At 45.4% G+C, this 26,606-nt stretch overlaps 1 protein-coding gene across 2 annotated transcripts in view; it reads right to left on the reverse strand.

Annotated features, from left to right (window-relative positions):
* Positions 1-26,606, reverse strand: part of pde11a (phosphodiesterase 11a) — a 609,195-nt gene that overhangs the window by 211,824 nt on the left and 370,765 nt on the right. For both annotated transcript variants that reach the window (XM_070875770.1, XM_070875769.1), the window contains one exon: positions 16,387-16,437. In XM_070875770.1, the coding sequence (XP_070731871.1) occupies positions 16,387-16,437 (51 nt within the window). The remainder of the gene's footprint in view (positions 1-16,386; positions 16,438-26,606) is intronic.

A 26,606-nucleotide genomic window follows, 5' to 3' on the forward strand; every position in this document is an offset into this window, starting at 1 on the left:
CCAGAGTGGGAGATAAAGGAGCCAGGCCCGGAAACACGCGAGACCAGACTGGAGTGGGAGATAAAGGAGCCAGACCCGGAGCAGCACCAACCGACTTGGGAGGGTGAGAAGTAAATGGAAATCAAAGTGTGACATCACAGAAAAGCAGGGAAGTGATTGGTTGTCAGTATTTCTCTCTTTTTCTTCGGCATTGGTTTAAATTAAGAGACGGGATTAAAAACTAAATGTTCAAAACTTGAAAACTTAATTAATTAATAAATACATTAGGGATAACAGGGCAGGCGATGTGTTACTGCTGCAGTATGTCTGAGCTAGTGGATGCCAGTGTGATCTGCAGTAAGTGTTGGTTGCTCGAGAAACTTCGGCTACGTGTTAATGAGCTGGATTCCGAACTTCGGATACTGTGCCATATCAGGAAGGGGGAGAGTTACCTGGACGATGTGTTCCAGCAGAAAGTCACACCCCTTAGTTTAAATAATTCATATTTGGTCCGTGGTCAGGGACATAAGGGTGTGACTATGCGGTAATGGGACCCAGGATATAGTGTTGGAGGAGTCTCAGCCCTTGCACTTGTCCAACTGGTATGAGGTTCTTACTCCCTGTGTGGACGAGAGCAGGGACTGCAGGGAGGATGAGCAAACTGACCACAGCACCATGGTACAGGAGATCATTCAATTTGGGGGAGTAAAAGGAAACGTAGTAGGGGACAGTATAGTTAGGGGGATAGATACTGTTCTCTGCAGCCAAGAGCATAAGTCCCGAAGGCTATGTTGCCTGCTCGATGCCAGGGTTAAGAACATCTCCTCTGGGCTGGAGAGGGGAAAGATCCAGTTGTCGTGGTCCATAGGGGTACCAACGGCACAGGTAGGACAAAGAAAGAGGTTCTGCTGAGGTAGTCTGAGAAGCTAGGGGCTAAATTGAAAAGCAGAACCACAAAGGTGATAATCTTTGGATTACAACCTGTGCCACGAGCAAATTTGTATAGGGTAAATAGGATCAGAGGGATAAACATGTGGCTCAATGATTGGTGTGGGAGAAATGGGTTTCGATTCATGGGGCACTGCCACCAGTACTGGGATAAGACGGAGCTGTTCCGTCGAGATGGGCTTCACTTGAACCAGGCTGGGACCAGTGTCCTGGCGAATCGAATAACTAGGACTGTAGATAGGGCTTTAAACTAAATAGTAGGGGGGGAGGGATTCGGTGAGCAGAAATTTAAAAAATCAAAGAGAAAGGAGAAGGCAAAAAGTGCATGGTAGCGATAGCAGTAATGACAACCAGAGTGTGGCAGGAAGGGACAGAGTGTATACACGTAAGAGTGCATCAGAAAGAGACAGATTTTTGAAGGGAGTCAAGCGTTATGGGGAGAGGGCAGGGAAGTGGAGTTGATGCCAAGATCAGATCAGCCATGATCTTATTGAATGGCGGAGCAGGCTCGAGGGGGCCACATGGCCTACTCCTCCTATTTCTTATGATCTTATGAATTATACACACTCTTGCAGCCAGACCTGGGAACCACTTCCAAGGCAGGAATGGTTTTGTTACTAGCTGTGAAGGGTTGTGTTGAATTTTTATATGGTAGGTACATTCCGTGCAAACATGGAGAACAAATCTGCGGAGCCTGTCTTGACTGGATTTAACACATTTTCCAACTTTCAGTGCACATTTGCATCACATTGTTTGCCAGAGCCAGTAACTTTCCTTTGAGAAATCAGCCAGCAGCATGAAAGAGCCTCCAGTTCAAATGTGTGGCAGGCTTCCCCAGAGTGTTAGTATTATTGACTGATTGGGACGATATGTGCTCTCCTACCTCCAATGCCAAATTAAAATCAAGGAAAATTAAATTTGGGAAGTTTCTAGAAAGGATGAAAATTGTGTCCTGTTGGTTTGCCCAAGCGATGAATAGAAACATAGAAACATAGAAAATAGGTGCAGGAGTAGGCCATTCAGCCCTTCGAGCCTGCACCACCATTCAATATGATCATGGCTGATCATGCAACTTCAGTACCCCATTTTTGCTTTCTCTCCATACCCCTTGATCCCTTTAGCCATAAGGGCCACATCTAACTCCCCTTTGAATATATCTAACGAACTGGCCTCAACAACCTTCTGTGGTAGAGAATTCCACAGGTTCACAATTCTCTGAGTGAAGAAGTTTCTCCTCCTCTCGGTCCTAAATGGCGTACCCCTTATCCTTAGACTATGACCCCTGGTTCTGGACTTCTCCAACATCGGGAACATTCTTCCTGCATCTAACCTGTCCAATCCCGTCAGAATTTTATATGTTTTTATATGTCTCATTCTTCTAAATTCCAGTGAATATAAGCCTAGTCGATTCAATCTTTCTTCATATGTCAGTCCTGCCATCCGGGAATCAGTCTGGTGAACCTTCTCTCAATAGCAAGAATGTGCTTCCTCAGATTAGGAGACCAAAACTGTACACAGTCTTCAAGGTGTGGCCTCACCAAGGCCCTGCACAACTGCAGTAAGACCTAACTGCTCCTATACTCAAATCCTCTCGCTATGAAGGCCAACATGCCATTTGCCTTCTTCATCGCCTGCTGCACCTGCATGCCAACTTTCAATGACTGATGTACCACGACACCCAGGTCTCGTTGAACCTCCCCTTTTCCCAATCTGCCATAATATTCTGCCTCACTGTTTTTACCACTAAAGTGGATAACCACACATTTATCTACATTATCCTGCATCTGGCATGCATTTGCCCACTCACCTAACCTGTCCAAGTCACCCTGCAGCCTCTTAGCATCCTCCTCACAGCCCACACTCCACCCAGCTTAGTGTCATCTGCAAACTTGGAGATATTACATTCAATTCCTTTGTCCAAATCATTAATGTATATTGTAAACAGCTGGGGGCCCAGTATTGAACCTTGCGGTACCATATTAGTCACTGCCTGCCATTCTGAAAAGGACCTGCTTATTCCTACTCTTTGCTTCCTGTCTGCCAACCAGTTCTCTATCCACATCAATACATTACCCCAATACCATGTGCTTTATTTTGCACACCAATCTCTTGTGTGGGACCTTGTCAAAAGCCTTTTGAAAGTCCAAATACACCACATCCACTGGTTCTCCCTTGTCCACTCTACTAGTTACATCGTCAAAAAATTCTAGAAGATTTGTCAAGCATGATTTCCCTTTCATAAATCCATGCTGACTTGGAATGATCCTGTCACTGCTTTCCAACTGCGTTGCTATTACATCTTTAATAATTGATTCCAACATTTTCCCCACTACCGATGTCAGGCTAACCGGTCTATAATTCCCTATTTTCTCTCTCCCTCCTTTTTTTAAAAAGTGGGGTTAAATTAGCTACCCTCCAAACCATGGGAACTGATCCAGAGTCTATAGGATGTTGGAAAATGACCACCAATGTGTCCACTATTTCTAGGGCCACTTCCTTAAGTACTCTGGGATGCAGACTATCAGGCCCTGGGGATTTATTGGCCTTCAGTCCCATCACTTTTCCTAACACAATTTCCTGACTAATAAGGATTTCCTTCAGTTCCTCCTTCTCGCTAGACCCTCGGTCCCCTAGTATTTCCGGAAGGTTATTTGTATCTTCCTTAGTGAAGACAGAACCAAAGTATTTGTTCAATTGGTCTGCAATTTCTTTGTTCCCCATTATAAATTCACCTGATTCTGATTGCAAGGGACCTACATTAATCTTCACTAATCGTTTTCTCTTCACATATCTATAAAAGCTTTTGCAGTCAGTTTTTATGTTCCCTGCAAGCTTCATCTCATACTCAATTTTCCCCCTCCTAAACCCTTTATCCTCCTCTGCTGAATTTCTAAATTTCTCCCAGTCCTCAGGTTTGCTGCTTTTTCTGGCCAATTTATATGCCTCTTCCTTGGATTTAACACTGTCCCTAATTTCCCTTGTTAGCCACGGTTGAGCCATCTTCCCCGTTTTATTTTTATGCCAGAAATGGATGTACAATTGTTGAAGTTCATCCATGTGATCTTTAAGTGTCTGCCATTGCCTATCCACCATCAACCTTTTAAGTATCATTCGCCAGTCTATCCTAGCCAATTCACATCTCATACCATCGAAGTTACCTTTCTTTACGTTCTGGACCCTCGTCTCTGAATTAACATAGAAACATAGAAAATAGGTGCAGGAGTAGGCCATTCGGCACTTCGAGCCTGCACCACCATTCAATAAGATCATGGCTGATCATTCACCTCAGTACCCCTTTCCTGCTTTCTCTCCATACCCCTTGATCCCTTTAGGCACAAGGGCCAAATCTAACTCCCTCTTGAATATATCCAATTAACTGGCATCAACAACTCTCTCCTGTAGGGAATTCCACAGGTTAACAACTCTCTGAGTGAAGAAGTTTCTCCTCATCTCGGTCCAAAATGGCTTACCCCTTATCGTTAGACTGTGTCCCCTGGTTCTGGACTTCCCGAACATTGGGAACATTCTTCCTGCATCTAACCTGTCCAGTCCCGTCAGAATTTTATATGTTTTTATGAGATCCCCACTCATCCTTCTAAACTCCAGCGAACACAGGCCCAGTCGATCCAGTCTCTCCTCATATGTCAGTCCTGCTATCCCAGGAATCAGTCTGATGAACCTTCACTGCACTCCCTCAATAGCAAGAATGTCCTCCCTCAGATTAGGAGACCAAAACTGAACACAATATTTCAAGTGAGGCCTCACCAAGACCTTGTACAACTGCAATAAGACCTCCCTGCTCCTATACTCAAATCCCCTAGCTATGAAGGCCATCATACCATTTGCCTGCTGTACCTGCATGCCAACTTTCAATGACTGATACCATGACACACTGTTCTCGTTGCACCTCCCCTTTTCCTAATCTTCCACCATTCAGATAATATTCTACCATCGTGTTTTTGCCACCAAAGTGGATAACCACACATTTATCCACATTATACTGCATCTGCCATGCATTTGCCCACTCACGTAACGTGTCCAAGTCATCCTGCAGCCTCTTAGCATCCTCACAGCTCACACCGCCACCCAGCTTAGTGTCATCTGCAAACTTAGAGATATTACACTCAATTCCTTCATCTAAATCATTAATGTATATTGTAAATAGCTGGGGTCCCAGCACTGAGCCCTGCAGCACCCCATTAGTCACTACCTGCCATTCTGAAAAGGACCTGTTTATTCCGACTCTCTGCTTAACTGTGTCATACTTCATCTAATGAAGAATTCTACCATATTATGGTCACTCTTCCCCAAGGGGCCTTGCACAACAAGATTGCCAGTTAATCCTCTCTCATTACATAAGATTCATTCTAGGATGGCCTGTTCTCTAGTTGGTTCCTCGACATATTGGTCTAGAAAACCATCCCTCATACACTCCAGGAAATCCTCCTCCACTGTACTGCGACCAGTATAGCTACAATCTATATGTAGATTAAAGCCACCCATGATAACTGCTGTACCTTTATTGCACACATCCCTAATTTCTTGTTTGATGCTGTCCTCAACCTCACTACTACTGTTTGGTGGTCTGTACACAACACCCACTAGCGATTTCTGCCCTTTGGTGTTCCGCAGCTCTATCCATACAGATTCCACATCATCCAAGGTAATGTCCTTCCTTCCTATTGCGTTAATCTCCTCTTTAACCAGCAACGCTACCCCATCTCCTTCTCCTTTCTGTCTATCCTTCCTGAATATTGAATGCCAGCCTTGGTCACACTGGAGCCATGTCTCCGTAATCCCAATTACATCATATCCGTTAACAGCTATCTGCTCAGTTAATTCCTCCACCTTATTATTGCTCCTCGCATTGAGACACACAGCCTTCAGGCTTGTTTTTTTAACACTCTTTGTCCTTTTAGAATTATGTTGTAATGTGGCCCTTTTTTATTTTTGCTTTTGATTTCTCTGCCCTCCACTTTTCTTTATCTCCTTTCCAACTTTTGCTTCTGCCCCCATTTTACTTCCATCTGTCTCCCTGCATAGATTCCCATCCCCCTGCCATATTAGTTTAAACCCTCCCAAACAGCACTAGCAAACATTCACTCTAGGACATTGGTTCTGGTCCTGTGCAGGTGCAGACTGTCCGGGTTGTACTGGTCCCACCTCCACCCAGGATGCTCGAAAAGATCCATCGTTCTCTGCGGTACCTCCTGCAGAAACACCTCTGATGCTGCATCTTGCTGGACTGCTTTTGCGTCTTGCATTTTGCCATTTTTTACTTTTGCAGTGGCATCTCCCTTAAGAGCTGCTGGTACATCTATATGTCCCATGAACCCAGCATGTCATTCACTAACTGCTGGGAGTGTGGAAAATTTATTGAAATGAGTGAAATCATCTTAGTGCAGCAAAGAGACACGTTGCACCCTGAAAAGTAGTGGTCATACAAATATATGAAAAAGGACAGGTACAGACTAGCTGGACCATCAAGCCTATCCTATCCCGAAACCACTGTACTCAGATCACATTATTAGCCCCATTGTCAATTATGAGCCTTGTTTAATCCAACAGGAATGAAAAAGAAGGATCTTGTTCCCTCTGTACCCCTCCCCCAATCAGTAATATAGCCGAGAACATAATTTTCCTCCTGGGGAAAAGCTGAACTGCAAATGTTCATAGAGTTTAATATTTGGAACTCTTGCTCTACCAGTATAAAGCTCCCTGCTTACCCAGCTGGGTGAGAAAGACATTTTAAATAAATATTCTAAGTGTCTTAATTTATTGTTGGACATTACTGTAGTGCTTAGAGGTATTCAACTAGTACAACTGGTCGGCTTGTGCTGGGTCAAACATTCCAAGCTCTGATGCTGCAAACTAAATTGGTTCGAAATGCATGAGCATCCAGCTGTCAGAATTGAAGAGTCAAAGGAAATTTTAAGAAGTGCTACCAAGAAAAATTGAAATAATTGGCATTCCTTTTATGAATCCTGGGATGTGTTGTCAGTTGGAGCAAATTAATAATGCAATGCCAAAAAAGAAGCACACATGAATTCCAGTTGCACTGGTATCTGGCTGATCAATACATGAATCTCTAGTGTCCTAATACTGAACTTATAGCATCGCTGCTTTGTATTTGTATTCTTGACAGATGAGAATACTGATCAAATGTTTTATAAAAACTGCTCTCTTTGCTTGGCTGGCATTCACCCTGCAGAAACTCTTAAATATTGCTGTGTAGAATTGTATTTTGTATGTTGTAAATTCCTATCTTTCTATCTGTGCATCTTTCTCTGTCATTTTGTTTTGGTTACTCCTGCACCACGTATTGCCTTATCAACTTATTTATTGTCTTATTAAACATTTTTTGTCACCCATTGTAGTACAGTTCTGTACAAGAATCGACATCTTCCTTGATGTAATGAATATGTGTACTTACCATACTCCCTCTGGACTACACTACAAATTAAAAGGATCCCGCAGGTGGTATGGAGAGGATGTGGAGTTCAAAACGAGTTGAAGGGCTGAATTTAATTCCAAGTTGGGGGTTGTGCAGCTGGGGGCTGAGGCAGATGGCAAACCACATAGGCCTAGGCCCCATCAGTCGCCAGTCTGAACCTGGCAGGAAATGCTGGCCGGCAAGCAAGAGTGCGATTTCGGGTGGGAGGAGACAGCCACCAGGGACCCAAAGGAACTGTCCCCGGAACTTCGGTAAATGGCTGAGGCTGGAGGGGCGGGGAGAGGGTTGGGGGTGGGGGGGGGCGGCGGTCGATGGAAAATAAATTGGCTGTGGTGCAAAATGAATTGCCAACTCGCTATGAGCCTCTTTCGCATTACTGGTAAAGACCAATTTCACCCACCCTGTCTTTTTGCAGAGGAAAAAATTATGTTCTTTTCTCGACTAACATAGTATTTTGGGCCATATTTTGCCCTGAGCAGCATTCATTAGACTATCTATGGGCTTTTGCATGGCAAGTCAACCAACTACCGAAAAAGCACAGCGCCCTCTACAGGGCATCTGCGACCTGCATGAACAGGGTAAACAACTGTGTTAACCAATCATATTGAGAATCGTTAATAAGTAGCGCAGGGTCTGAATCAGAAAGTGTCTGAGAATTCAATGCAAAATCAGGTACATAAAGTGAAGTAAAGAGAGGAAAAGAAAGATTAGATTAAGAGCGAGAGATAAGAGACTGAAAGAAAAAATAAAAACAAATTAGATTTTAATTTTTTTTTTAAATCTCCAACAATAATTGAATGCTAAAGGAATGTACCCTACACATGTAAACATAAATTTTCAGTGCTAGAGAGGTGTTTGGCAGTAATTAAGCCTTACCATACCATTTAAAGGGTACTTAGACCGGAATAGACAAGCCCTAACATTTTTTGGTGAGTTTAGACTTGGGGGGAGAAATTTGCGTCGTTTGCGCCTCCTGTTCACGGGGTGCAAACGACTCTCGCCCGGAGCCGCTACTGACTCCCACAAAATTCTGCGGGAGTTAGCGGAGGTGCTAAATGGCAGAGCCCCGCTCTTGCCAGTAGCAGCCCAGGCCCTTGCATGGCAATGACAATGTCATCACCATGTGCAGCAAGCCATTTTCACCCTGAAACTGCCACGGGCAATGCCGGCACCAGCCTCTCTGATCGCGAACCGGGCTTCAGTCTGCTTGAAGATGTGGCACCGACATTTTGAAAAGTGGCCGGCAGACCAGTCACAGCCTTGCCCTTCTGAAATCCTGGGTTCCGTGGCGCGATGTTGCAGCCCGGCACTCCGCTTCTGTGCCAGGCTACTGCCACGGCACCCCACTCCCCAGTGGTGTAGTGGTGGCCCCTTCTCCCCGCTGCAGAGTCGGCAGCGTTCCCTCCCCTTTAACAGATGGGGAGGGCCCTGTGCTCCCACCAGTGCCAGGCAGCTCACCACGTAGCACTGGAAAATTCCCACAGTTAGCGCCCCAGTCCTGCCCCCAAGAGGAAGTCAAGCATGAGACTTTGTGTTCCACTTCCTCTTGGGGGCAGTAACCCCAATTTTGCTGCGGGGGCAGGACTTCTGCGCCTGGCGCAGGAAGCCCCTCCTCGCCTCGGTTAATTTCACCCTCTATATCGATGAGGAAAGTACAGCAACTTTACATTGTTCCACTCATTTAAATGGCGAGATGGAGGAGCAGGGCATCTCAGGCAGCAACTTCTGGAAATCTGCGTTTAAGTGTGTGTGCGGTCATCGGAAGTTGCTATCCGATTTGCACATAAATAACGGTGAGCACTGTTCGCTTTACCCTTAATTTTACTGAAAAATCTGACCCAATGCTTTAGACGGAAGGCAGCATAAATTGTAGGGACCAGTAGTGTACAACTGAATAAAATTGAACATAAGAGGACAGGGATGATTTATCCTTATCTCTGAGTAGAATGAGCCTGTTTGCTAGCGCACAATTTATGGAATATCTGTTTGATTTTGGAGAGTTTCAACAACAGATCATTCCCTATTTCTTTTTGATGTAAATAAGTGAAGAAAATCCCACTTTACCCACATGTAGTAAGGCAAAGTGGACAAGTATTTCAACAGCTCTTTGAAACAACTTGGGGAATTGAGATTCAGAACTGGTCAGAGGCATGACTTTAAAATTGACCAGCACTATCAAATTCAATTTTAGACTTGCAGCAATCTAGGCCTTTATGAAATCCTCTGAAAAAGAGATTTTGAACCCAGGTGAAATCCTGCAATTCTTTCAGAAAAATATTTGCTAAATTTTGAGTAAAGCGGAGACCAATGCTCCAGAATCACATCTTGAATATTTAGGATTGACCTTCCGCAGTCCATAATAACAAAAGACAAGATTGGGAACATAGTTACATTTATCTTGCAGCACACAGCTACTCCATAGCAAACAGTTTTGCTTTTGCAAAGCTCTGTACTTTTCATGACAGTTCTTGCATTGAAAATAAATGTTTATTGAGCCTGTTACTTATGTCAGTCAAATAGCCTAACAAAATCGGGAATTTATAGTGAAGTGATGATTCAGAGTTGATCAAAAATATGCAACACTCCTCCCTAAGTTTACAGATTCTTGTCGAAAAGTTATCTCTTGGTTTATCTTTTGAGGGTAGGTATTTCCTATTTTTATTTTGGCCGGCTCTATTGTTCCTTTTATGGGATCAGCATCCTCAACTTTATGCTTCACAAATGCTCCATTCCTTCACAATTATCGAACAGCAAGCATCACAGACATGTCAGTTATATAGAACGTGGGAGCTAGGTGGCGCCAGGGAGTTCAGAATACTTCAATTTGAAATGGCAGATCAGTGCAGATCAATTCAGTCAAGGAGAATCTGGATTGGTAGCAAACTCTAATATTGTGAAAAGACACTGCTTACCTAGTGGGTGCTTGCAGCTGCCACTAATGTAGCCTCAGCCTTCCTCCCTGCTTTACACGGTCAGACTATTAATCAAAAGTCTGAATTTCTTTAAATTAAAAAAACACTGAGCAAAATTAAGTTTAAATTCCAAGAAAAAGGTATACACCAATGCAGCCTCGCATAAATCAATCTCAGCACATTCATGCTGATCTTCTAAAAGGTGGAAGCTGTACGCCCATCAGCTGTTTCTGGTGCATAGTAACCAAGTACATGCACAGAGGAAACTTTGATTAGCCCAACTTGCACTTAAAGAAATCAGCGGGATTTCAAACATGCAAACATGTAGCTTAATATGATGTCCTGCAAAAGATCTTTATTACTCCTGCCATCAGAGAGAGAGAATGCAGTGCACTTTGCTAATTGTTCATCTTTCTGAATGCATAAACATGATTATATTCCACCCTGGGACATTGTAATTTCGCCATATTAAAATGTTGACCATTAAACAGAATCATAATGATTACAGCACAGAAGGAAGTCATTCGATCCATTGAGCCTGTGCCGGCTCTCTGCAAGAGCACTTCTGCTAGTCCCACCCCCCAACCCATCCCCACCCCCCCACCCCGCCCTTTCCCCATAGCCCTGCAATTTGTTTTCCTTCAGGTACTTATCCAATTCCCTTTTGAAAGCCACGATTGAATCTGCCTCCATCACCCTTTAAGGCAGTGAATTACAGAAACTAACCACTCACTGTGTAAAAAGGTTTTTCTTCATGTTGCCTTTAGTTCTTCTGCCAATTACCTTAAATCTGTGTCCTCTGGTTCTCTACCCTACTGCCAATGGGAACGGTTTCTCGCTATCTACTCTGTCCAGACCCCTCATGATTTTGAACACCTCTATCAAATCTCCTCTCAACCTTCTCTGGTCTGAGGAAAACAATCACAACTTCTCCAGTCGATCCACGTAACTGAAGTCCCTCATCCCTGGAACTATTCTTGTAAATCTTTTTTGCACCCTGTCTAAGGCCTTCACATCTTTCCTGAAGTGTGGTATCCAGAACTGGACACAATACTCCAGTTGAAGCCGAACCAGTGTTTTATAAAGGTTCATCATAACTTTCTTGCTTTTGTACTATGTTCTCTAGAGTTTAGAAGAATGAGAGGTTATCTCATTGAAACATACAAAATTCTTACAGGACTTGACAGAGTAGATGCAGGGAGGATGTTTCCTCTGGCTGAGGAGTCTAGAACCAGGAGTCACAGTCTCAAAATAAGGGGTTGGCCATTTAAGATTGAGATGAGGAGAAATTTCTTCACTCAGGGTTGTGAATCTTTGGAATTCTCTACCCCAGAGGGCTGTGGAGGCTTAGTTGTTGAGTATATTCAAGACAAGATCGCTAGGTTTTTGGATATTTAGGAAATCAAGGGATATGGGAATAGTGCAGGAAAGAAGATTGAGGTAAAAGATCAGCCATGTTCTTATTGAATGGCAGAGCAGGCGTGAGGGACCAAATGACCTACTCCTGTTCCTATTTCTTATGTTCTTATATTCTTGTGTTCTCTATGCCTCTATTTATGAAGCCCAGGATCCTGTATGCTATTTTTAACCGCTTTCTTAAATTGCTCTGCCACCCTCAATGATTTGTGCACATATACCTCCAGATCTTGATGTTCCTGCACCCTATTTAGGATTGTACCCTTTAGTTTATATTGCTTCTCCTCATTCTTCCTACCAAAATGTATCACTTCGCACTTTTCTGCGTTAAATTTCATCTGTCGTGTGTCCACCCATTCCACCAGCCTGTCTATGTCCTCTTGAAGTCTATCATTCTCCTCCTCACTGTTCACTATAGTTCCAAGTTTTGTGTCATCTGCAAATTTTGAAATTACGCCCTGTACACCCAAGTCTAAGTCATTTATATATATATAAAGAAAAGCAGTGGTCCTAGTATTGATCGCTGGGGAACACCACTCTATACCTTCCTCCAGTCCAAAAAACAACCGTTCACCACTATTCTCTGTTTCCTGTCACTTAGCCAATTTCGCATCCATGCTGCCACTGCCCTTTTTATTCCATGGGCTCATAAGCCTATTATGTAACACTTTACCAGACGCCTTTTGGAAGTCCATGTGCACCACATCAACCCTCTCTGTTACCTCATCAACCTTCTCTGTTACCTCATCAAAAAACTCGATCAAGTGAGTTAAACATGATTAGTCTTTACCAAATCAATGCTGGCTTTCCTTAATTAATCCATACTTGTCCAAGTGACTGTTAATTTTGTCCCAGATTATCGTTTCTAAAGCTTCCCCAGCAAGTGTAGCAAGTTTAAGAGTATTAAGTATGACACCTACACAAGGTTCCTTAATGCTCAACATGTTGAACAGTGACACAAGGTGCCTAGTATCCTAGCACTTGATGGCAAACATCTTCTCCCCTATTTGACTTAGCAATATATGGGGGCCAAGATTGTGTGTAGATCTCAGCTGATCCTGGGAACATCCTCTTTGCCTTGTACAGAGCGGGAAATCTGCCCGCTCCTTACAAAGCAAATGAACGGCCATGGGATTGAGCTTGTGGCGGGGATTCCCTATACTGAGAATTCCTGCTGCTGGGTTTTAAGGGTAGGAGTAGCAGCCAATGCGCCAAGTGAGTGGTGACATGCAGGCCAATTCAAGGCCTCAGCGATGAGACCCAGAACAGGCATGCAGCCTACGGCCCTGAAGAATTTTATGTTTTATTTTAATTTTGGAAGATCAGCCCCTTGCTCAGAGGGACAGTAGGGCCATTGGTAAAGAATCATAGAATCATACAAATTTGCAGCATGGAAGGAGGCCATTTCGGCCCACCATGTCTGTGCCAGCCGACAAAGAGTTATCCAGCCTAATCCCACTTAACAGCTCTTGATCCGCAGCCTTGTAGGTTACGGCACTTCAAGTGCTCATTCAAGTACTTTTTAAATGTGGCGAGGCTTTCTGCCTCGACCACCCTTTCAGGCAGTGAGTTCCAAACCCCCACCACCCTCTGGATGAAAACATTTCCCCTCAAATCCCCTCTAAACCTCCTACCAATTACTTTAAATCTATGCCCCCTGGTTGTTGACCCCTCTGCTAAGGGAAATAGGTCCTTCCTATCCATTCTATCTAGGCCCCTCATCATTTTATACACCTCAATAAGGTCTCCCTTCAGCCTCCTCTGTTCGAAAGAAAACAAACCCAGCCTCTCCAATCTTTCCTCATGGCTAAAATTCTCCAGTCCAGGCAACATCCTCGTAAATCTTCTCTGTAACCTCTCCAGCGCAATCACATTTTTGCTGTAATGTGGTGACCAGAACTGCACGCAGTACTCTAGCTGCGTCCTAACTAGTGTTTTATACAGTTCCAGCATAACCTCCCTGCTCTTGTATTCTGTGCCTCGGCTAATAAAGGCAAGTATTCTCTATGCCTTCTTAACCACCTTATCTACCTGGCCTGCTACCTTCAGGGATCTGTGGACATGCACCCCAAGGTTCCTCTGTTCCTCTACACTTCTCAGTGTCCTAAAGTTGGCCTTGGGCAACTGCCCTGTTCTCACTATGGATGGGCAGACACTAGAGCATCCTACAGGCTTGGGCAGGATATGTGCATCAAGTAGTGTTTGTGCCTGCGTGACCCTTGTTAATAAGGCTCCATCCAGCTGAAGCTGCAAACTCCAGTGAAGTCGACACTGGAGGATACCATTGGGTGCAATCCTGGCACAACTATTGGGATCACGACCTGAGGGATTTCGAGGTTTATTTATTTTTAATATAATGCTCGCAGGATAACGGTCCAATATGGCGGGTGATGCCTGCGTTTATTTCGCGCAGGAAGTCCGCTGCCCAGCACAATGATCAGAGCTGCACAGTAGGCATCCAGGATGTGCCACTGAAACTGCAGTTGGGCCCATTGCATATGTAACATAGCTTGCTGGTCTGGCTGAAGAACTGTGCCCAATATTGTTACAGCATCCATGGGATATTGCTCCTGCATGTAGGTGCCATGAATTTTCTGCTATGAGTGTCTCCCCAGATGACAACATAGGGCAGATTTTAAATAAGCGTAGTAGGTACCAACATGGCTGGCTGGCTGGCTTGCCTCTTTACCTACTCCTCTGCCAAAGCCTGCAAACATGGAGAAAATACCATGTGGCTTTGAATATCCCAAAGGAAAGACCTGAGGTTGTATATAGTGTACAAGCTTCAGAAGCTGATTGCACAAATGCAAAACCCTCTGAGCCATCGCAGCAACAGTAAAAGGATCACCAGTAACTTCCCAGCTCTGTCGCAAGAAAACATTATAGGCAAAGAAAAAATAATGTAGGAAATGGCAGGAAGGTATATTAAAAACACCAGCTTCCGAAATCGTTGAGTACTGGCCTCCCTTGAAGTACCTATTTTTGGTTGCTCCAGACATATTTCCTGAAATAACTTAAAAATTGAGGCCTTAACGAGCCTTATGAACAGTGGATGCATAGGCTCCAAGCACCCAAACTTCTTCCAGGTTACATTAAGGTGTGCATTAGGTGCAGAGTAAGTCTCTGGCCTTTGCATCTGATCAAACAGGCCTTGGGTAGCTAAAGCACAGCAATGCTACAAGTGTCACGGATTTTATTATTGACCCCACAGATTAACAATGCAGGATACAGCGTAAACGTGTAAGTGCGTGGGAATGAGTTGCTGAAGCTATACTGTTTCAACACAATGCTAGACCAATGCACAGAAACTCAGATGCAAAGCAGACATTTCCAACCAAAATGTCTAAGGAATATTTGCAAATAAAATAACTATGATTGCTCACAAAAAAGTACTCACTACTCACTCCGATTCCAGTATCCTTAATGAAGACGTCTGATCAATATTCAAAGACTTGAATTAGTGTGAACTCTGCTATCAGTATGAATATAATCTTAACCATAAACTACTATTAGTAATAAGGCATTTTAGTAACAAAGGACAAAATTGAACAGAACAATGAACTTGCTTTTAACTCATTGCTCTTTTGTTATCAAGCTTTTAGGTGAACTTGCAAAATGAAAGGAAAAATATTCACAACAGTATAAATTATTAATTCTGGTCATCAAATATTAATCTAGCTCTCACTTCTCAGGGTTGCACATTTAGGTCATCTCTTTGAAATTAATAAGTAATTTACTCACAGTTCACACATCAATAGAATCATTTTACATTCCGTCAATAGACAAATGCAAATGGAAGAATTCCAAAGAGATATACTCATCCGGTTATAATATCAGGAGCTACTCCACATCTATTTAATTGCTGAATACGCTTGCACAACAGTAGTGAGGTACCTGTTAGGTACTGATAAATGTGCTATCTATAATATTTTTCAGCTTGAGGTGAGCTGGAGCTGTTCAAAAATGATACCCAGAGGAAATGTTCCATTCGGAAACAGGAATTGTCCAATTCTGCTAGGATCGTATCCTGACAATGGACCTTTTGTTTTCTGGCTGCCACTGGTCTTCGCTTGTAGGTTGGTTTTTTTGGTGGTTGAAAAAAAATCCAGTAATGGATTGTTGAAACATTTGCTATGAAAAATAAGGTGGTTGACTTATCTGCCAGCAATTCTAAGTCATGCTGACACCGTATTCACATTCCTAGCCTATGATTTGCTGTATTTCTGATTATGTGTTGCTGATGTAAATCATATATGGGTGTTCTTTTCAGTGGACTGACATATAAAAATTGTCACAAGGCCCTTAAATCCAAGGCCCTGTTTTTCTACTGAAATACTAATGGTACAGTTAGCCCTTTTGTATGCTACTGACTGCATAATTTATACAACAGGAATCCAATCATTTTAGAAATAGCCAGAAATACTTAAGACTTTTGTTTGAAATGCCATTGATGTGAGGTATTATTACTGCAATTTTAACTTGTTTAAAAAATCACCAGATGCACCACAGATGTTATCCTCCCTCATTATAGCTTGGTCCCTGGGAGTCAAACATGAAATGAATTATTCTCTCATGACTGCTTCATAGATGTGTAATACAGAATCTGGAGAAATGGAAGTTTAATAAGCAAGATGTGTAGGATATATTTTCAGCTTTATTTACTTTGGTGCATCCTACCTTAAATTTGTCCACTTCAGTCTTTAGGCATGTAGCATGATATGAAAGGACCTGTAAGAACATTTAACAAAATTAGATGTGGCATTGAAATCAGTTCCAAAATCCTCTACAAAAAAGTCATATGAAGTACAGATTACCATAAAAATGTCCCTTGAGGAGGCTGTCCCTTGAAATTGAACAACAATAGACATTGAACATCACTAATGCAATAGCACAATGAATGCCCTAACCAGTTCTTTGGATGGGGGGGGATTTTAACCCCCCAAAAATGGGTGGGTTGGGGTCGGCTGGGAGGTTAGTATGTTAAAAATCTGAACCCTGACCAGAACCTGCCTTAACGGAGGCAGGACAGGGGGCTGGCTGCCAACCCAATCCAAGGAGGTGGGTTCTCATTTAAATAATATAATGAGGCTGCCATACCTCATATTTAATCAGCATTTCAAATGTAACTGTGGCTGGTCGGTTTTCGCAGGCCTCGGGAAACCCGACAGTTAACGGAAGGTGAAGACTGCTGGATCCAGGAGGTAAGTGTCTTTCCACTTACCACCTGGATCCAGCATTCTTGCCTAATCCACCTCCCGGGATAGGAGACCGCCCCCCCCCCCCCACCCCACCTCCCACCACGAGGCTTCCGATCGCCATCCCGCCGTCCCCCCTCAATCGTTGTCCAGGACGGCGATGCACACATGGGGGCCGAAATTAGTGGGCTTACCATCCCCTGCCGCCGAGTTTTCTGGGCGGTCTCCCCTCCGAGTGAGTTTGGTGGAGGCCTCCCGCCGGCAGGGAGGAAAGACTGCTGGGGATCGGCCACTGACATCCGCTGGTGTGCAACGCGCGCAAGTGTCCTCCCACCTGACAAGCTGCCAGTTTGGTCTGGGCGGTCCTCCGCTCCAGCAGGGGAAAAGACCGTTGCATGGAGGCAGGTCTAACCTCAACGGTAAGTATAAAGACCTGCAAAAAAAGGTTAGTACACTTCTTTTCTTTATTTTTATTTATTTTTTATTTTTTGAAAAGGTTTTGTTTAATCAGTTCCCCCCTCCCTGGGCCCGACTCAGTCCTTGGCGGTATTTTGCTGAGGATTGCATTTGCTGCCGAGAATGGGAGCTACTGCCCGCTGCTGCCTAGATTCAAGACCTAAATCGCATTTTTGCCGCTGGGCGGTCTTTCCAAGATCTTTTCATGAAACTTCTACCCAAAGTACCATAAGGATCTCAGCAGTCCTTTGGGCGGCCCTTGGGCAGAACTTAGCTTTCACCAAGTTCGGGGCCATGATGTCGGATGCCAGCACCCAAAATAAAAGTGCCATGGAAATGTTTAGAAGGAGACATGTGCAACCTCACTGAGAGCAGCAGAAGCAGCGCGCACCTGATCGGGGACCAGAGCGGAGGCAAATAAATAAAGAACGTGGTGGGAACAGAGGCCCAAACTCACTAAGTTCACAGTATATTCTGGGAAATCAAAAAATCAACAAGTGATAATGCAGGACAGCAGGAAGGTGATTGGTTGCTGAGTATAGCAGCTTTTCCTAAAAACATAAAAAAATAGGAGCAGGAGAAGGCCATTTGGCCCCTCGAGCCTGCGTCGCCATTCAATAAGATCATGGCTGATCTGATCTTGGCCTCAACTCCACTTCCCTGCCCGCTCCCCATAACCCTGGACTCTCTTAGCTTTCAAAAATCTGTCTGTCTCCACCTTAAATACATTCAATGACCCAGTCTCCACAGCTCTCTGGGGTAGAGAATTCCAAAGATTCACGACCCTCTGAGAGAAGAAGTTCCTCCTCATTTCTGTTTTAAGTGGGCGACCCCTTATTCTGAAACTATGCCCCCTAGTTCTAGATTCCCCCACGAGGGGAAACATCCTCTCTGCATCTACCCTGTCAAGCCCCCTCAGAATCTCATACGTTTCAATAAGATCACCTCTCATTCTTCTAAACTCCAATGAGTATAGAAACACAGAAAATAGGTGCAGGAGTAGGCCATTCAGCCCCTCAAGCCTGCACCACCATTCAACAAGATCATGACTGATTATTTCCTCAGTACCTCTTTCCTGCTTTCTCTCCATACCCCTTGATCTCTTTAGCCGTAACTCCCTCTTGAATATATCCAATGAAGTGGCATCAACAACTCTCTGCGGCAGGGAATTCCACAGGTTAACAACTCTCTGAGTGAAGAAGTTTCTCCTCATCTCAGTCCTAAATGGCCTAACCCTTATCCTTAGACTATGTCCCCTGGTTCTGGACTTTCCCAACATCGGGAACATTCTTCCCACATCTAATCTGTCCAGTCCCGTCAGAATCTTATACGTTTCTATGAGATCCCCTCTCATCCTTCTAAACTCCAGTGAATAAAGGCCCAGTTGATCCAGTCTCTCTTCATATGTAAGTCCAGCCATCCCAGGAATCAGTCTGGTGAACCTTCGCTGCACTCCCTCAATAGCAAGAACGTCAAAAAGGAGTTAGATGAGGTCCTTACTACTAGGGGGATCAAGGGGTATGGCGAGAAAGCAGGAATGGGGTACTGAAGTTGAATGTTCAGCCATGAACTCATTGAATGGCGGTGCAGGCTAGAAGGGCCGAATGGCCTACTCCTGCACCTATTTTCTATGTTTCTATGTCCTTCCTCAGATTGGGAGACCAAAACTGAACACAATATTCCAGGTGAGGCCTCACCAAGGCCCTGTACAACTGCAGTAAGACCTCCCTGCTCCTATATTCAAATTCCCTAGCTATGAAGGCCAACATACCATTTGCCTTCTTCACCGCCTGCTGTATCTGCATGCCAACTTTCAATGACTGATGAACCATGACACCCAGGTCTCGTTGCAACTCCCCTTTTCCTAATCTGCCGCCATTCAGATAATATTCTGCCTTCGTGTTTTTGCTCCCAAAATGGATAACCTCACATTTATCCACATCATACTGCATCTGCCATGCATTTTCCCACTCACCTAACCTGTCCAAGTCACCCTGCAGCCTCTTAGCATCCTCCTCACAGCTCACACTGCCACCCAGTTTAGTGTGATCTGCAAACTTGGAGATATTACACTCAATTCCTTCATCTAAATCATTAATGTATATTGTAAAGAGCTGGGGTCCCAGCACTGAGCCCTGTGGCACTCCACTAGTCACTGCCTGCCATTCTGAAAAGGACCCATTTATCCCGACTCTCTGCTTCCTGTTTGCCAACCAGTTCTCTGTCTACATCAGTACATTACCCCCAATACCATGTGCTTTGATTTTGCACAGCAAGCTCTTGGGCTGGACCTTGTCAAAAAGCCTTTTGAAAGTCCAAATACACCACATCCACTGGTTCTCCCTTGTCCACTCTGCTAGTTACATCCTCAAAAAATTCCAGAAGATTTGTCAAGCATGATTTCTCTTTCATAAATCCATGCTGACTTGGACCGATTCTGTCACTGCTTTCCAAATGCGCTGCTATTTCATCCTTAATGATTGATTCCAACATTGTCCCCACTACTGATGTTAGGCTAACCGGTCGATAATTATCCGTTTTCTCTCTTCCTCCTCTTTTAAAAAGTGGTGATACATTAGCTACCCTCCAGTCCATAGGAACTGATCCAGAGTCGATAGACTGTTGGAAAATGATCACCAATGCATCCACTATTTCTAGGGCCACTTCCTTAAGTACTGCCTTAAGAGGAGGATGCTATGGGGCTGCAGAGTGACTTGGATAGGCTAGGTGAGTGGGCAAATGCATGGCAGATGAAGTATAATGTGGATAAATGTGCGGTTATCCACCTTGGTGGTAAAAACAGAGAGACAGACTATTATCTGAATGGTGACAGATAAGGAAAAGGGGAGGTGCAACGAGACCTGGGTGTCATGGTACATCAGTCATTGAAGGTTGGCATGCAGGTACAGCAGGCAGTTAAGAAAGCAAATGGCATGTTGGCCTTCATAGTGAAGGGATTTGAGTACAGGGGCAGGGATGTGTTACTACAATTGTATAGGGCCTTGGTGAGGCCACACCTGGAGTATTGTGTACAGTTTTGGTCTCCTAACTTGAGGAAGGACGTTCTTGCTATTAAGGGAGTGCAGCGAAGGTTCACCAGACTGATTCCCGGGACGGCGGGACTGACATATCAAGAAAGACTGGATCAACTGGGCTTGTATTCACTGGAGTTCAGATGAATGAGAGGGGATCTCATAGAAATGTTTAAAATTCTGACGGGTTTAGACAGGGTAGATGCAGGAAGAATATTCCCAATGTTGGGGAAGTCCAAAACCAGGGGTCACAGTCTAAGGATAAGTGGTAAGCCATTTAGGACCGAGATGAGGAGAAACTTCTTCAGCCAGAGAGTGGTGAACCTGTGGAATTCCCTACCACAGAAAGTTGATGAGGCCAATTCACTAAATATATTCAAGAAGGAGTTAGATGTAGTCCTTACAACTAGGGGATCAAGGGGTATGGCGAGAAAGCAGGAATGAGGTACTGAAGTTACATGTTCAGCCATGAATTGTGAACCTGTGGAATTCTCTACCACAGAAAGTTGTTGGATATATTCAAAGGGGAGTTAGATGTGGCCCTTATGGCTAAAGGGATCAAGGGGTATGGAGAGAAAGCAAGAATGGGGTCCTGAAGTTGCATGATCAGCCATTATCATATTGAATGGCGGTGCAGACTCGAAGGGCCGAATGGCCTACTCCTGCACCTATTTTCTATGTTTCTATGTTACTCTGGGATGCAGACCATCAGGCCCCGGGGATTTATCAGCCTTCAATCCTATCAATTTACCTATCACAATTTCTCGCCTAATAAGGATATCCTTCAGTTCCTCCTTCTCACTCGAGCCCTGTCCCCTAGTACATCCGGAAGGTTATTTGTGTCTTCCTTTGTGAAGGCAGAACTGAAGTATTTGTTCAATTGGTCTGCCATTTCTTTGTTCCCCATTATAAATTCACCTGAATCCGACTGCAAGGGATCTACGATTGACTTCACTAATCTTTTTCTCTTCACATATTTATGGAAGCTTTTGCAGTCAGTTTGAAGCTTTTGTCGTCAGCCTGCCCAACGTTTCTTCATAAGACAACCCCTTCATCTCAGGAATCAATCCTGTGAACCTTCTCTGAACTGCCTCCATTGCAAATATATCTTTCCTTAAATAAGGAGACCAAAACTGTACGCAGTACTCCAGGTGTGGTCTCACCAATACCCTGTACAGTTGTAGCATGACTTCACTACTTTTATACTCTATCCCCCTTGCAATAAAGGCCAACATTCCATTTGCCTTCCTACTTACCTGCTGTACCTGCATACTAACTGTTGTGTATCTGTAAAGCATGCACTTCATGTTCCGCCACCAGGGAGTGCATCCCCTGAAGTCCCAAGGGATCCCTTCATCCCTTGGGAGCACTGTATATAAGCCGGCCCCTAAGGCCTGTTCCTCACTCTGGAGTGTCTTATTAAAGACTGAGGTCACTGTTACTTTAACCTCCCTGTGTGCAGTCTCATCTGTGTTAGGAACACAATAACTGGCGAGGAGTATATGAATCCAACGCAAAGATGCAGCAAACTGTGGGCATCCTGGAGACGTTCTCAGAGGGTGAGGACTGGGAAGCCTATGTCGAACGGCTAGGCCAGTACTTTGTAGCCAACGAGCTGGACGGAGAAGGAAGCGCTGCACAAAGGAGAGCGGTTCTCCTCACGGTCTGCGGGGCACCGACCTACAGCCTCATGAGTGTGCTGATGGCGAGGTATCGGTTCTACACATGCCAGCAATCTGAAGGTCAGGAAGTGGCGAGCTACGTCGCCGAGCTAAGGCGACTTGCGGGACAATGTGAGTTTGATGGCTACCTGGAGCAAATGCTCAGAGACTTTTTTGTACTGGGCATTGCCCACGAGACCATCCTACAAAAACTTTTGACTGTAGAGACGCCGACCCTTAGTAAGGCCATTGCTATAGCACAGGCATTTATGTCCACCAGTGATAACACCAAACAAATCTCTCAGCACACAAGTGCTAGCAATGTTCATAAATTAACTGGAACTGTGTTTGCGAGCAGAAATGTACAGGGCAGAACCCACGAGTCTGCAACTGCCAGCAGGCCTCAGGTGACCCAGATGACTCAGAGTCCGCAACAAAGGATGAATGCAAGGCAATTCACACCTTGTTGGCATTGTGGAGGCTTCCATTCAGCCTATTCATGCCGCTTCAAAGGGTATGTTTGCAAGAGCTGTGGAACAATGGGGCACGTCCAATGAGCTTGCAGATGAGCTGCAAGCTCTGCAAAACCTGTTAACCACCACATGGCAGAGGAAGATCGGTCCATGGTGGATCAAAGCAATTTCGAGCCTCAGAGAGAGGAGGCAGATGCTGAAGTACACATGGTGCACACATTTTCAACGAAATGTCCACCTATAATGCTAAATATAAAATTGAATGGCTTACCCGTAGCCATGGAACTAGACACTGGCGCTAGCCAATCCATCATGAGTAAAAAGATGTTTGAGAGACTGAGGTGAACAAGGCAATTAGACCAGCCCTGAGCCCCATCCACACAAAACTAAGAACGTACACCAAAGAGCTTATCATTGTCCTGGGTAGCGCCATGGTCAAGGTCACTCTGGATTGTCCCGGGTGATGGCCCCACACTGCTTGGAAGGAGCTGGCTGGGCAAAATCTGCTGGAACTGGACATCCGAGCGCTATCACATGTCGATGAGGCCTCATGTACCCAGCTTCTTAACAAATTTCTTTCCCTTTTTGAGCCAGGCATTGGAAACTTTTCCAGGGTGAAGGTGCGGATCCACTTGGTCCCAGAGGCATGACCCATTCACCACAAGGCGCGAGCGGTACCTCACATGATGAGGGAGAGAGTGGAAATCAAGCTGGACAGGCTGCAATGCGAGGGCATCATCTCCCAAGTGGAATTCAGCGAGTGGGCCAGCCCGATTGTTCCAGTACTCAAAAGTGATGGCACGGTCAAGATTTGCGGCGATTGTAAATGTCATGTATTTCACCATCTTGCAATGACTATAAGTATGTAACTGTAACTCATGCATACTGTACCTGTACCCTTGTAATGCACACCCTGACCACAGGGAGTGAGCTCCTCACTTGGGCTTCCCGGTATAAAAGGGGAGGTTCCACCTAGGATCAACACTCTTTAGTCCTGAGAATAAACAGAGTGACCATGTCTGATATATCCATACCTTGTGTGAGTTTGGAACAAGGTGCTGAGAGACTACATCTGGCGACGAGAATCGGGAATCACCGAACCACGAAGATTGCCACCGGTGGCACAGAGGAATGCTATTGTGTGTGTGAGGACTGGGACGACTTTGTGGAAAGACTCCAGCAGAGCTTTGTCACAAAGGACTGGCTAGAAGAGGCAGCGGCTGACAAGCGGAGGGCGCATCTACTGACCAGCTGTGGTCCACAGACGTATGCACTAATGAAAGACCTGCTCGCACCCCAAAAGCCAGCGGACAAGTCCTTCGAAGAGCTCAGCCAGCTGATCAGTGAGCATCTCAAGCCAGCAAGTAGCGTACACATGGCCCGGCACCAGTTCTACTCTCACATCTCGGACTTCGTGGCGGAACTGCGGCGTTTGGCCAGTCTCTGTAAGTTCTCCAATGCCCGCAGGGGGGAGATGTTAAACGACTTTTTCACCGAGGGCATTAATCATGCCGGCATTTTCAGGAAGCTCAATAAAGATGAAGGATTTGACATTAGAAGGGGCGGCATTGATAGCTCAGACCTTTATGGCAGGGGAAGAAGAGACCAAGCTAATCTACGCACACAGCCCTGGTTTTAAAGTTGCGTTGAACCAGGGAATCAATGTTATAAAAATGGCACAGAACCCCATAGGCAGGCAAGGGCAATTCGACACCATCCAGGCAGGCAGGCAAGGGCAATTCGACACCGTCCAGGCAGCAACTAGTTCCAGTGGGCCTGCAACAGGGACAACGGAAAGGGGCTCGGCAATTCACGCCATCACTAGGAACAATACATCCTGCGATGGAACAATTAACACCTCCTATCAGAGTGCTTAGAAACAGCCAAAAGGGCCATCAGAGAGGAATGCCTGGGAATAGTCCTTTTGTTCACAGCAATCTCAGCTCATGTTGGAGATGTGGGAGCAAACACACTGCAAAAATCTGCAGTTTCCAACATTACACCTGTAGGATTTGTAATGTCAAGGGACACCTGGCCAGGATGTGCAAAAAGGCAGTAGCGAGGCTAGTCTGTGAGACAGACGAACCAGACGAGGGGTCTGAAATGTAGGATGAGGCCTGGGGAACTACCATGGAGGCTGAAGTTCAGAGAGTTCATGTGGCCGACGTCCACAGCTCATACACCAAAATGCCGCCCATGATGATGAAAGTCTTACTGAATGGCATTCCGGTGCACATGGAGCTGGATACCGGAGCTAGCCAGTCCCTCATGAGCGCCCAACAATTTGAGAGACTCTGGCCACACAGAGCTAGCAGGCCCAAATTGGGACGCATTGAGACGCAGCTACGTACGTACACCAAAGAGATCATCCCAGTGCTGGGCAGTGCAAACTTGGTGGTAACACATAATGGGTCACAGAACCGGCTGCCACTATGGATTGTTCCGAGAAATGGCCCCGCGCTCTTGGGGAGGAGTTGGCTAGCTGAGATGAATTGGAAATGGGGGGGGATGTGCACGCCATTTCATCCGTGGAGCGAAGTTCATGCTTGCAGGTATTGCAAAAATTCGAGTCACTCTTTCAACCTGGTGTCAGAACGTTCAAGGGCACCAAAGTAGTGATACGCATCACTCTGGACGCCAGACCAGTGCACCACAAAGCCAGAGCGGTGCCGTACGTGATGCGTGAGAAAATTGAAAGTGAACAGGACAGGTTACTCAGAGAGGGCATAATTTCGGCCATTGAATTCAGCGACTGGGCAAGTCCCATTGTTCCCGTCCTCAAAGCAGATGGTTCGGTTAGGATTTGTGGCGACTACAAAGCCACCATCAACCGAGTGTCGCTGCAAGACCAATACCCACTCCCGAGAGCGGAGGACCTTTCTGCCACACTGACAGGTGGTAAGCTGTTCACGAAACTGGGCCTCACTTCGGCCTACATGACTCAGGAACTGGCTGAAGATTCCAAGCTTCTGACCACCATCACGACACACAAAGGATTATTTGTCTACAACAGGTGCCCATTTGGCATTCGTTCGGCAGCGGCTATCTTTCAGCGAAACAGGGAAAGCTTGCTCAAGTCCATCCCTGGAACAATCGTGTTCCAAGATGACATCCTTATAACAGGTCGATACACTGAGGAACACCTTCACAACCTGGAGGAGGTGCTACGCCGATTGGAACGGGTAGGCCTGCGGCTAAAAAAGGCCAAGTGCGTGTTTTTGGCCCCAGAGGTTGAGTTCCTGGGCAGGAGGGTTGCCGCAGATGGGATCCGGCCCACTGAATCAAAAACTGAGGCGATTCGCCGGGTGCCCAGGCCCGGCAATACGTCGGAGTTGCGATCATTCCTGGGACTCTTGAATTATTTTGGGAACTTCCTGCTGAACTTAAGCACATTGTTGGATCTGTTACACATGCTCCTCCATAAAGTTTGTGAATGGTCTTGGGGGGGATTGTCAAGAACGGGCTTTCAATAAGGCGAGGAACCTGCTGTGTTCCAACAAACTGTTGACTTTGTATGACCCCTGTAAAAAACTGTTTTTAACGTGCGATGCGTCATCCTACGGGGTTGGGTGTGTTTTGCAGCAAGGTAACGATGACGGCCGACTCCAACCAGTGGCTTATGCCTCCAGGTCGCTCTCCAAGGCAGAGAGTGGATATGGCATGGTCGAGAAGGAGGCACTCGCGTGTGTGCACCAGTACATTTTCAGTAGACGGTTCGAGCTAGAGACGGACCACAAGCCATTAACATCCCTGTTGTCCGACAGCAAGGCTGTCAATGCTAATGCGTCAGCTCGCATACAGCGATGGGCTCTCATGCTGGCTGCATATGACTACACCATACGGCACCGGCCAGGCACCGAAAATTGCGCTGATGCACTCAGCAGGCTCCCACTGGCCACCACCGAGGGGGCGTCGGAGCAGAGCGCCGAGATAGTCATGGCCGTTGAAGCTTTTGACACTGCGGGCTCCCCCATTACAGCCCAACTGATCAAACTCTGGACCAACAGGGACACCCTCCTATCCATGATAAAGAAATATGTCCTGACTGGGGACTGGGCGCCCGCACACAGGGCGTGCCCC

The sequence above is a fragment of the Pristiophorus japonicus genome, chromosome 3 (genome assembly GCF_044704955.1).
Source record: "Pristiophorus japonicus isolate sPriJap1 chromosome 3, sPriJap1.hap1, whole genome shotgun sequence".
NCBI lineage: Eukaryota > Metazoa > Chordata > Chondrichthyes > Pristiophoridae > Pristiophorus > Pristiophorus japonicus.